This window comes from Buteo buteo, chromosome 25, assembly GCF_964188355.1.
Source record: "Buteo buteo chromosome 25, bButBut1.hap1.1, whole genome shotgun sequence".
In the NCBI taxonomy this organism is placed as follows: domain Eukaryota; kingdom Metazoa; phylum Chordata; class Aves; order Accipitriformes; family Accipitridae; genus Buteo; species Buteo buteo.
This window is the reverse complement of record NC_134195.1, coordinates 17,518,618-17,531,486: the sequence shown is the minus strand read 5'-3', so window position 1 is coordinate 17,531,486 and position 12,869 is coordinate 17,518,618. Positions and strand designations below refer to the sequence as shown.

Here is a 12,869-nt window from a genome sequence, read left to right as displayed (position 1 = left end):
CATATTCCACTCCTAGAACACCACTGTGGCTTTATTTATCTCAAATAATTCATGAAAGGTCAACCAACAAGTGTTGGTTCTACATCCAACTTCCAGTATATCAGAGATTTGGATCATAAGCTTAAGTTATTTCATCTTAACTGAGTAGGCTGGCCCTAATGAGGATAACATATCATATAAATAGGGCTACATGCTCACAAATCAGATCTGTGCTAAACCATGAGAATTAAAAATAGAGTTTGTATTGCTCAAAAGCCTCGTCGTTGTACAGCTGAAAAGGCGAAAGAAGCCCTGCCTTCAGTCTTAACAGCAGTTCCTGAATAATATAGTTAGGCTTTCACTCATACTGCATTTAGAGATACCTATTCACCTATACATTCATAAACACTACTTTGAATGTTAAATATTGTCCCAGCACACCTGTAAGTCTTTTCTCAGAGGATTTAAATACATTTTAGGACTATAACCTTTTAAAATCTGCTGTGAGGTACTGTACACATTACTAACTTTGCAAAAGTACCTGTGCTAAGAGAAGCTAAGCAAATACACAAGCATCTTTCTCTCAGCGCAGCTGAGTTTGGTCTATGAACTACAGTTACTTTATACTGCAGGTGGAATACATGCGGCCCAAGAGCCAGTGATAACACATACATAAACACAAATAACACACGCATAGATTGTTACTGAAACAACACTAAAATGCGTGTTTTATCTTTGGCTGGCAGGATGTCATTTCAAGGCTATATTTTTCCCTCAGCAAACAAAAGGTCTCCATCCTTACTATTAGAGCATAGCTATGTACAGAGCTTCAAGAGCATTCCAATGACTATCATGTTTAACAGCACCTTTATGTATAGGTTCTTTAAAAGATCTTTGAGGCTCCCCAGCATTGAGCTGGAGGAGGCTGGACTACTTGAATGTGAGCCAGCAATGTGCCCTTGCAGCAAGGAAAGCCAACAGCATCCTGAGCTGTGCTACAAAAAGCGCTGCCAGCAGGTCAATGGAGGGGATCCTCACCCTCTACTCAGCCTTGGTAAGACACGCCTGGAGTACTGTGTCCAGTTCTGCGCTCTCCAGTACAAGAGAGACAGGGACACACTGGAGAGAGTCCAGTGAAAAGACCACGAAGATGATCAATGGACTGGAGCATCTGGCATACAAGGAGAGGCAGAGAGAGTTGGGACTGCTCAGCCTGGAGAAGAGAAGCCCGCAGGTGACCTCATCCATGTGCATAAATACCTGAGGGGACTGCAAAGAGGACGGAGCCAGACTCTTCTCAGTGGAGCCCAGTGACAGGACTAGAGGCAATGGGCACAAACTGAAACACACCTGAAATTCCACTGAAACAAAATAAAACACTTTTTTACTGTGAGGGTGATCGAGTATTGGAACAGGCTGCCCAGGGAGGTTGTGGACTCTCGATCCTTGGGAGATACGCAGAACCTGACCGGACACAGCCCTCGGCAACCCGCTGCAGCTGACCCTGCTGTGAGCAGGGCCGTCCGACTAGATCATCTCCAAAGGTTGCTGCCAACCTGAACTGTTCTCTGATTCTATCATCTCCTGAGATACCATCCAGCCTGAACTCTCCTATGATGCTAATGAGCCAAATTGGAAGAAAAGATAAAAAAGGCAAAAGAAAAATCATTATCCACTGACTCTACCATCACTACACACTATTGTTTTTACTGTCATACCAGAGAAGTGCCTTTACTGACCAAGTGATTCATTTTTCTAATGAATTATTCTTCAAGGTGTAGATTTTAATAATTTAAGCAAAACCCATGCACTGTACCATCCCCCTTCTACTTAGCAGCAGCCTTCCTACGCAAAGGAAGCAGTTAGCTTTGAAGCAAATTTAGCTGACCTATATATGCCAATATTTCATGCTATGCTTAATCTGAATTATTTTCAGCATGCACTTCTCTCATCTGTGACTCAGGAACTCTGTGCCATACACAGTTGTTCAAAACACTCTAAATGTACCTCACATGCACAAAAAGTACAGACTTCAGAGAAAAATTACATAGACTTATGTAAGGAAAGACTGTTGCATAAGGTACAAATTGAGAAGAACAGAATATTGATCTTCAGTCATTCCCTATTGCCTGAGAACTTACCCAAGGAAATTGCGATATTTACATTTTGTATAAAATTTCTTTGTTAAAAAAAGCAAATTAGTCATAAAGAAGATACCTTCCTTAAAATTTTGTTGCCTCCTTTTAAAAAAATTGTAAATAGCATTGGAAAAATTGTAACTTAGTACTATTTCAACTACTACTATCTAGCTGGACAACATCACAATGATGAAATCCTAGAAGCTTCAGAATATCTGTATTTTTGGATTCTCTCAATTTCCAAAGGCAGAATGAGAGTAAGATGCCCTGGATGTGGCTAATAGGAAAGGCCCATGTTTGCACATGCCTAACTCTACAGAGGATTTTGTGCTGTGATTCACAAAAATGCTTCATGCTCTATGTGCCCTTCAGCCTATTCTTAAAACCTGAGAGAAAATCTTATATTTTAGGAAAACAAGGAAATCTGTCAACCATGAACCCAACAGACCAACGCGCTGCTATCATCCTAAATCTACAGAAGGAAAACAACTACGTTATTACCTCCCTCAATTTTTATGGTTGGTAAGAAAACAAATGACAATTCTAAAGTATAATGGTAAATTGTCCCAAGTCAGCAGCTAAAAATTTAATTGACATCTTTTTAGCAAAAACCTTCAGCTAGTGTTTTTATAGTCTAGGACATGGTACAGACTGTACACTGAGGAATAGTTTATCAGGTGTATGTCATAAAACATGGAAAAATGCAAACCAAACACTGAAAGTATAAGCGAAAATGGAAAGTGTTACACAACCTTAACTCTAACAAGCCATTGCCAGACATCCACTACAATAAATACCCTACTAGAGAGCAGTGTAAGCCACAGACAGCTGGGGAGCTGATTTTCAGATAAGGATTCTATACTGCAACATGCCTGTAAGTGCTGGAAAAGGAACACAATTAAATCAATCAATGCACCAAAAATATCAAATTTGAAAAAGCTTTAATAACTGAATTGACATGTTGGGCTGGGTGAAAAAGGTAATTTATTGTAGCATTTGGACCTATGACAGGATTTGTCACTCACAACAGATGGCAGCACATTTCAGATTAAAAGGTATGTGAGAGATTTGATTTCCCTTGGTTTTGCCACCTCCCCCCCCCCCTTTTCAATTTTCCTTGGAATCCTTATTACCCCCATTGCATTGTACTGCTCTGACCTTCAGTCCAAAAGCCAAATAATTACCTGTTTCTCTTTTGGACAGACAAAGCAGAACAGGAAAAACTCCATATTCTGAATTCTATGTGGTGTTTTAGAAACACAGCTCTTCACTCTTAAGAAAACCAACAGAAGGACTATGTGAGCAGTGAAGATGGCTGCTAGCAAAAGTATGCTTCTAAGATGTTTGAAGAGGTGCAAAGCTGAATCAACATAATTTGGATGTCAGAACTGTGGCTTCTTTGGTATAGCTTGTTTCACTTTTGTCAATGCACCTGCTTTGTTGGTGTAAATACAACCACCATAGGAGTATTTTGTGTTCTGTCTTCACACTGGTAGGACGCTTATAGTGTAGACATAACCTAAGCTACATGTTAGTAACTGAGGCCAACATTTTCGCTTAAAGGAAGTCTTTGAATTAAGACACCTACAAATAAACATAACCTGACCTGTAAAAAGTTTGACTCCTGAGATAAACAATGCTTGGAAGTACTCAGCACTTTTAAGAACTGGGCCACTTCAAAGTGTGCACCAAAAAGCTCATATTCAAAAAGGAGCAAACCGAACATTGCAGGACTTGACATTTGGATAGGAAGTAACAATCTTAAAATGAAATTAAACACTCAATTTTTTTATACCTCAAGGGTGGCATTCATGGTCCTACAGTAGAAGTGACAACACCTAGCCACCTTAGTGGTGGAATTCCTATGCCATCAACCCATGGAGCCTAAATGGAAATTATGCCTGACTGCTTTGTTTTTCTGGGCATAGATAAGCCCTGAAACAGTCACCTATATGAAGAGGCAATTATTTACTTACTTATTTTAATACAGGTAAACAATTAGAGCCTTAACTTGCCCAAGCCCTGTCTTGTACTGGAGGGATTTGACTGCACTGCCCCTGGACCAGGCATTTTCTCCAGCCTGCTTCTCCAGCAGCAGGCAACTCAAAGAGTCTCCCTGGCTGTATTTTTTTCTCTGTTAAACCACATGATCAGTCAGTATATCTCATCAAGTGCCACAACTTACCATTTCATTCCATCTGCAAATGTACTCGAGAATCGTTTTATATTTCCTTCCAGGTAACTGATAAAGCTATTGAGTAGTATTACGCCAAGAACATATTCCTGCGAGTTCCCACTAGAAGCAACCTTTGAGATGAATATTCCCCAACTCTAATCATTTTTCAAGATGTTTTTGTCAGCCCGTTTTTAATCCATTTAGTTAACCCTAGATTACACTGATTTTACACACTGTTACTTCATTTTGTTTTTAACCACTGTGTCAACAAGACTAAGTAAATGTCATAAAGTAGTCTAAGTGTATTATTGTCAGCACAGCTATCTCTGTCAACTTCATTTGTGATTTTGGAAAAAGCAGTATCAAGTTTGTCCAACAAGATCTATTATCCATAAAAACTTGCTGGCTGGCATTAGGCATGATGTCATCTCTTCATTTTTTGTTGGAGGTATCTAGTTTCAACCTTCCAATGATTTTGCTTGACCTATAGTTACCTGGATCATCTTGTTTAACCTTTAAAAATTCTGGCACAACATTTTCTTTTTCCAGTTCACTGGAAGTCCCCTTGGTATGCCAAGATTTGTTAAAAAGCAACAATAATGGTTTAGACAGTTCAACTCTATTAATACTCTTCTGTGCAAGTTTTCTAGTCCGACAGAGAATTAAGGAGGAAATATTATTACCGAGTTTCACTTCTAACTTCAATTTTAGAAGAGATGAACTTCTACTAGAATGACCTGTCAGCATTTTCATAATGAAGTGTAAAGCACCCATCAGTATCTTTGCTATAATGTTTCAAATAATCTCAAGTGCTTCTGTGCCTTGCAGCCGCAAAACATGCGAAATATTACAGGGACAGTTTGCTTTTTATATAGTTGTTCCATTATATGTATTTCCTTTTGTCATTTCTCTCTTCCTCCCACCATTTGCCTACATTTTATGGGAAAGCCTGGAAGTTTTACAGGATAAGATTGAAGGACAGATACGAGAAGAAAACCCTGAACTTTTGTATGGTCTTGTAAGCAACCTTTATGGCTGTGTCTGATAGAATTTTTAGAAGCTTTGGGTTCAGCTAATGTTAATAAATAATCAATGCAATAAACTTGTTTTCGGTAAACTCCTTAAACTGTAGAGGTTTGAACTTAAATGGTATTTGAACACTAGCCCTCTAAATTTGGCATGCATAATTTCTGAAGTTATTGATTAAACATCTTTCATCTGCTGTCATATCTTATGGCATTTATACTAGCAGGTGGAAAGACAAGATGCTGTATAACAATTTCTGTCTTATTACCCTACTTTATCTGAAAATACAGATAAAAAAATTTCTTTGGAAAAAACAATAACAGTATGAAACAAGATTCAAATTGAATGTAAGAAGCTTTTTAAATAGATTACTGGATTCATCATTGGTTATAGCTCTTATTTGCTGAATGGAATTACTAGCAAACTGTCAGGTATATCTACTAAATTAATACCTAACATCTAGATTTCAATATGCTCAGTTTGAAGCAAATTTGAGTATTTCTTCAAATACTTAACCTCAACTTCTACTCTCTTATATGGGTAAAATACAACAGAACAGTAGAAATACAATGGTTTTGTGAATGCCTTTAGTATGTGTGGATTAAGTAAGAAAAACATTTGGCCCTTTACATAAGAAGATAAGAGCAGTACAACTTGCAATTAATATGAAAGTTTGGATGTGAAGTTCTCCCTAAAATGGCAAAAGTGATTGCTTGCTTGTGGGAGACGGGTTACCTAGAAGAACTTTTTCCTGACATTTGGCTGATACCACCATACTTGATTGACTTTGTAAAGCCTCCTTCTAAATCACTACACAACACTAACCCACCTACTGATCTATCAAGAGGAATGAAAAAGCTAGTTTTCTTTTTTCGCATCAGGAAAAGTGACCGTATGAATACCCTGTTATGTAGAATCTCCCTTAATACAAATATAACAACGTAAAACAATTTCAGGATTGTTTAGGCTTCGATTATGTCCATCTGCACACTGCTCTAATGTTCAAAAGCCCTTTCCAGTGTGGTACCCAATAGCTTATTTATAAAAATAAACTTTGTCTGAATCAAATTTTAGTTTTGTTAATTCCTTATCTTTCTGTCATCCGATTGCATACCAGAACTAGACTTTTTTTTTTTTTTTTTAATAAGCTCCGTTATTAGAGAGAATACAATGTGAGAAAACAGCTACTAACACAGGCCACAACTGGACTGTCAAAGGACTGTTCTAAAAGACCAAATCCTGAAGAAGTATTATCAACATTCTCAATTTCAGTGGAGATTCCTTTCATAGGGATTTGGGTTCCTGGGATTGAAATAGTCTTGGAAGTAGAAGAAACAAATCAAAATAACATATCTAATGCATGCTAGTTATAATGACCAAGAGAAGCAGGCTAACCCAGCATCTTCTACCTGCTGGGATTTTGCTCCCCTGTCCAAGGCATCTCTCAAGTCTGGAGGGCTCATTCTAGAACTGGCTTCAAGTCTTCTGACAGGAAGACATGTATTTTCCACAGAATTTGTTTGTTTGTTTCAGCATATGAAACACCAAATATTTTTAGTCAATTTTACTTTTACCAAACCAGAACATAGGGCCAGTACCAAGTAAACTGGAATCCTGGCAATAAATCCTTTATCGATATTTCTCACCTCCCCTATTATCTCTGCACTAACAGAACATTTTCCATTACTGAAGAGAACTTGTACTTCTTGCAGTCAAACAGTGGAATCAAGATTACAAAACCAAAACAGATCCTAAATTTAAATTTCAATTTAATTTTTTTTTTGAAGGAAAGACAAAGCTTTCCTTCTAAAAGGAAAAGCTCTGTAAAGACATTATTTTCCGATATGAAAACAGATAAAGGTGGAAGTGATACTAAGACAGAGCCACATTGACACGCAACTCAGTTTACATACATAATTACCCTAATGACGTTCTAAAACATCAGACGCTTGCACCCAAGTTTCTGTTTACAGCCAATATAAAACCAATATAGACAATCCCTCTTTCCTTAGCAAGTATCTGACAGAACTATTTCAAGTAGCTAAGAAAAAAGATACAAAATCCATGTGCTTTGTGACTGTGCTGCCAAAAATGACTTTGGCTGAGATAACTCTACAAAAACATTTGTTAACATAATGTTATTTATTTCCTTGTTTTGCCTAACTGCAATGTTTACTTTGTACCTGCGTACGTTTGCACTTTTATTATGTTCAAGACCATGATTTCAAAGAAACATGGGTTCGTGCAAGAAATATTTAGTCTGATTTTATCAGTCTGAGAGACTCAATGCAACATTCTTAAAGCAACACCATGCAAAACGCCGATTTTCCCATTTCGTCTATGACCTGAAGTTGTGAGGAAAGACAGGAAATTTACCCGATTCCTGGAGATAGCGATACACCAAGAAATTCACTTCGTCACTGGTTATGCTCATCTTAGCCCAACCTCAATATGATGAGGTTTACGAGAAGTGTAATCCACGCTCTGTTCAAAGGGAAAGAAAAGAACAGGTTTTGTTTTATCTTGATTTATTATGAAATTTGTTATCAAAATAGAGGTGGCAATTGTTAAGGTGTTTAAAGATCTCATAGTTATTAGAGCTCGTACGTCGCAATGCGAGGCACCCATTAAATACTGTGAATCAAGTACTCAAGCTGTACTGTACCTTTTATTATAATTAAAGAGCAGTATTTAACACATATGAGAGAGTCAGAAGGAGCGGTTTAAATCTTGGAAGCCTTTGCAAATGTCAACTCTTTTACTTCTGTGGCTTTACTACAGGTTCTTCGGACACTCCTTTTTGCTGTGTGAGTATTTTCTTTTCAGCACTGCTGGCAATTACAGTCACGCATAACAAACCAAATCATAACCTTTTTGCAGCCCCGAATTTGTAATCTCGTTTTCTATCCAGTAGCTCATCCACTGAAAAGACAGATCCTCTCCTTACAAAACCATATTACGCAGTGAACTTTATTTAAGTTCCCATAAAATAGAAACAAATCTAAATTTAAGATGAGCCTGTACATTTTATTACTGGGATGGGGTGGGGGGAAGAGAGTGAGGGGAAAAAAAGAGAGAACGTCATATACCTTGTGCCAACAAGGAATACAAATATCCTGGTATTATATAAAGTTATAATGTCTCTGCTGATTAATGGTGAGCAAGAATTAAACTTCAATTATTCACTTAAGTAACTGTAACCTTTAGGATGACAGTTTTACATTACTATTTTGGGCATACACTCTGATAATAAAACCATTGTTTTTAGATGATAAATTTGAACATTTTCCATTAAATCTTGATGATTCATTTCTGTTTGGGAATCTGACTTAAGTAGTTTGGTTTTAAAAGCCGTAAGTACTTCACAGACATAAACTTTGCAACTTTGTCAGCCACACCATACCTATAACTAATCATGTAAAGATCTGGATGCAGAAGCACAGACGACGCTCTTGTCGCGTATTACAAATGAAAGACCGTAGGCGTGTGCCGTTTGTTTCAATTTCCCGTATGTCTCTTCTTGGCAAGCGGAAAGGTCTTTGTTCATCGAAAACCTCTTCAGTAATTCCTGTTGCCTAAAGTAGCACCTGCTACTGCAGGCAATGCTGATCGACTACAAGTTTCCCCTGCTGATGATTTAAACCAGCAGGTCACTCATGACTGTAACAGATGTCTCTGCATATTTATGTAAATGGAGGTCTTTCGAACCCCGGTAAGCCTTTTATTCTCCTGGGCTGCTATATTTCATCAATGGCTCGGACGCTGGTTTTCCATAAGAAACCACAGCTTGCTAATTTGGGACACATCTTCCTCAAGTATTCTAGTCTTTATTATGACAGTTTGTGCTTCACAGAGAACAAGAAGAAACAAAATACTTAAAATTGTGTAGTCTCAGTGAGGAAAATTTCATCTACTTTTGGAAAGGATGATCACTTTCTGCTAAGCTTCTGGCCGAGGACAATATCAGCTCTATCCAACATCCAGTCCTGTCACACATGCCACGTATTGCCCAGGGAAGCCATTCAGTCTCTTTTCTCCTCAATCCCTCATCTGTAAAATGGGCTCAAATTTCTCTGCCACAGGATCAGGAGACTGGAAGCACTGGTAGCTGTAAGGGCTTTAGTTACCAAGGTCGGCGACTGCAGGCAGTGAAAGCACCACTTTCCGTATAACTTTGTACATGCTTCTGCCAGATAAACAGACTTGGTTCTGAATAATTAATAAATCCTTGTGCTCCTTTTTGCATAACCATTACCATATAATGAAGAACAAGACAGACATTCATGGCAACAGTTAAGGCCATTTTCATCCCTGCCTGAGTACTTAAAATACATCCATATCGCTGCTATGGCCGTGATAACAATAAATCAAGAAACTCTGATAGCTGTGGGTTTAAAAAGAACACACGACATAACACTTCTAAAAGCATTTTAAAAATAGCAGTTTCAGAATTTGGTGGTAGGAAAGTTGGTAAAGATGAAACCTCTTACAAAAATTCAGTTTCAGCAGTGACGTACTTTGTGGTAAAATGAACTTTATTATAAAAAAAAAAAAAAATCAAGAAACTACAAATGCTGTTTCTGGATGCATCCTGCTAATTTAAGACATTAACATGGTATTTCCCACACACAGAGGGTTGCTTTGGGAAAAGGATGGGAAGGGAAGGGAAAGGAGGAGTGTTGTTTTTTGTTTGTTTTTCTACATACGACTGTTCTAAAATGAATTAAAACCAGAGAAAATCAGCCTGACTGCAAAATAGTCTGACAGCCCCAGAAAATCCTCCACAGCAGCTACCTTTGTATCAGAATCCCAAGCACACAGAGTAGTTGGATTTACAATGCATTTTCCCTGAAGTCAGTCAACAGGAATTACTTTGACATATGTGTCGGATTGTATCTTTATACACATTGTTACCATGCCATAAATAACCAGATGATCCCCACTCATACATTTAAGGTTTCTTCACTCCCACAGATTCCACTGCAGCAATCAGATACACAACTGTAAAGCTTTTACCCGTCCAAAACGATACACAGATCTTGGCTTTGACCCAGAGAAATCTATTCATTAGAAATGTGGCTGAGCTATGAAAGACCATACTCAATTTCATTAACGCTCTTTTTGATTTCTTTCTTCTCCACAGATAAACATCCCAAATAAAAGAGGCTACAGAAGACATGGTGGGAAGGAGAGGAGCATACTTGTCTTTTGTGTATTTCCAAGTCTGGTTCATAAGGAACAAACAACTAGCCTCCCTCAATTCAATTTTATTTTTAATGTAGAAATGCAAAAGTCTGTAGAAAATCACAGAAACCTCTAGTTATCATTGTGATAGATTTATTTCTGCTAATTGATGGTCTTCTTTTGTTACCGGAGACTGGTATTACCTAGATTAATAGTTTTTTTAAAGAAATAAATGACAGCTTATAAACAATACCTATGTGCCTTTGGATACACTTCACATTTAACCTAGCAATAACACCTTAATTCTTCACAACGTCAAGAGGATTTACAAAAAGCATTCAAACACATGTTTGAACTTTCTTTACTTGAAACACCTTTTCCTGCACCCAATTACACATAATGGAAAGTTCTATTTACTTCAGCCTCACCTTAAAAATCTGGGTTGTGATCCTGAAGATATTTGAGAATGTCCAGACATGTGAGCAGAGCCCACTAAGACTTCCCGAAGTATAATGGATCCCAAACATTCAAAGCCCATCGGTGGATGGGTTGTCAAGATAATGCAAAATTAAATTTAACACTTATTTTAAATGAACACTCAACTCTCAGTTCTGCTGGGATAGATTTGCAGAAATGCTTCCCATACAGAGGTAAAAAGCTGGGGGGTTATTAGCTCAGATATGCTACCATTGTGCTTCTAGGGCTGCTTGGCTTTTGCTGAACTAAGTCATTCAGCTGGAGTTGAGCTGGCTCCAGCGAAGCTAACACCGCAGCACACTGCCCTGTGCTCCGGGCAACCAGGGCAGCTTAATTCCTGGAGTACACCACCAGACCTGATTTGGCTCCGTGCACCGACTGTTCTCAAATTAAACCTTCCTGGAGCACTGGGAATCTTGCTAATGGGCCGTGCACATGGCTCTGGAGAAGGCAGCCTCGTGTATAGCTATGGTTCAGCACAGCACTAGCCAGGTCGACTAAGAATAGTTTATTTACATCCCATCCCCTTACTCAAGGATTGCTCTTCCTTCATCTGGCGTATTTTAGCACTGTTGCCATAAATAAGGGAGATCTGGCTGAAGAATCAAGGGAAAATAACTTTTTCAACTTTGAAGTAGCATCTAGAGACACAACTCCTCCGCCTCTCTTGTAAACGATGCTCACAGAGTCCTCCAGAGCCGTGTCCTGCCCTCCAGGCTAACCCCGGGGCAGGGGACGGCCGAGGCTATTTCAGGAAAGGAGTTTACATTTGCTACTTGAAGGAGCATTGCCGTCCACAGGGACTGGGAGTTACCAGTCAACCTTCCCCTCAGGAAGGCGGAAACAGACCAGACATTTAGGGAAAACACCTAAACTAAAACCTAAACCTGAAACCTAAATAGGAAGTCAGGCACTTCCCATTTCTGCATCCAGCTCAGCCGACAGAAATTCATCAGATGGCCAGTCTGGCCCTCAGCTTACCCCCTAAAGAAATCTGCAAGCTCCAGTCTGCTTTAACCGAGCGCTGAGCAGTTGTCAGCTTCTTGGAGGATTTTTGGGGGGTCATTATTGTTAAATAAACACCCTCCCCTCAAAAAAAATCACCCCCAAACCCACAAATTTTCATTTACCTCCTGGAGCGGTTGCACGATTTGCCTACTTATTTGACAAGGCTAGGTTGAAATGTCTTTTCCCAACCAAAGTTTCAATGACAACAACATTGCAATTAAAACAATGGGGGGTGAAGAGAAATTGTGTATTTGCTTTGGGGAAAAAAAAGGCAAAAATGAGAGCTTTCATAAAAATGAAAACTCTCAAAAGTTCAAATATTTAATGTCGTCAAATTGATGCCCTGCTGCATGGGAACCAGAGTTCATGTACTTGTGCTCCCATTTTCTCGTCCAAGATGGCTCCACGCATCAAGGCGCGTGGCTCAGGACGACTACAGTCTCCCCAGCTCAGAGAAGAGAATGTGAACACGAGAACTAAAATAGACTCTAGGAAGGCACCGTGACAGCATAGCCAAATCAATGTGTTACTGTTTTGCATATGCTCTGTAGTTTAATGAAAAACAACATTTCCCAAAGCCAGAAGCCACTTCTCACAAAACGAGTCACTTAGACAATCTCAGTATTTTCTGTTGAAAAATACTTTCATCATACACTTTCAATGAGCCCTACGCTTCTGTATTTCTAGGCTGTGTCTTACCATCGAGCCAGAACGGAGTCAGCAGCCAGCAGCTCTTCCCCAAAGGCTAACGAGCTCTGCTTGGCCCACACCATTGCATTCTTCAGTCTTGGCTTTTATTGCAGCTGCCTCTTCTCGAGGAGGAACTCCAGTACGTTTCTTTCCCAAAATGCCAAAACCGAACTTCTGGAGAGGAAAAGAGC

General features: G+C 38.9%; 1 protein-coding gene across 2 annotated transcripts in view; it reads right to left on the bottom strand.

Annotated features, from left to right (window-relative positions):
• Positions 1–12,869, bottom strand: part of TBL1X (transducin beta like 1 X-linked) — a 203,545-nt gene that overhangs the window by 49,777 nt on the left and 140,899 nt on the right. The window contains exon 4 of one of the 2 annotated variants that reach the window (XM_075057375.1): positions 7,696–7,803. The exons of the other annotated variant lie outside the window; for it this stretch is intronic. Within the exon in view, the coding sequence (XP_074913476.1) occupies positions 7,696–7,753 (58 nt within the window). The 5' untranslated portion in view covers positions 7,754–7,803. The remainder of the gene's footprint in view (positions 1–7,695; positions 7,804–12,869) is intronic. 2 annotated transcript variants of the gene reach the window in all.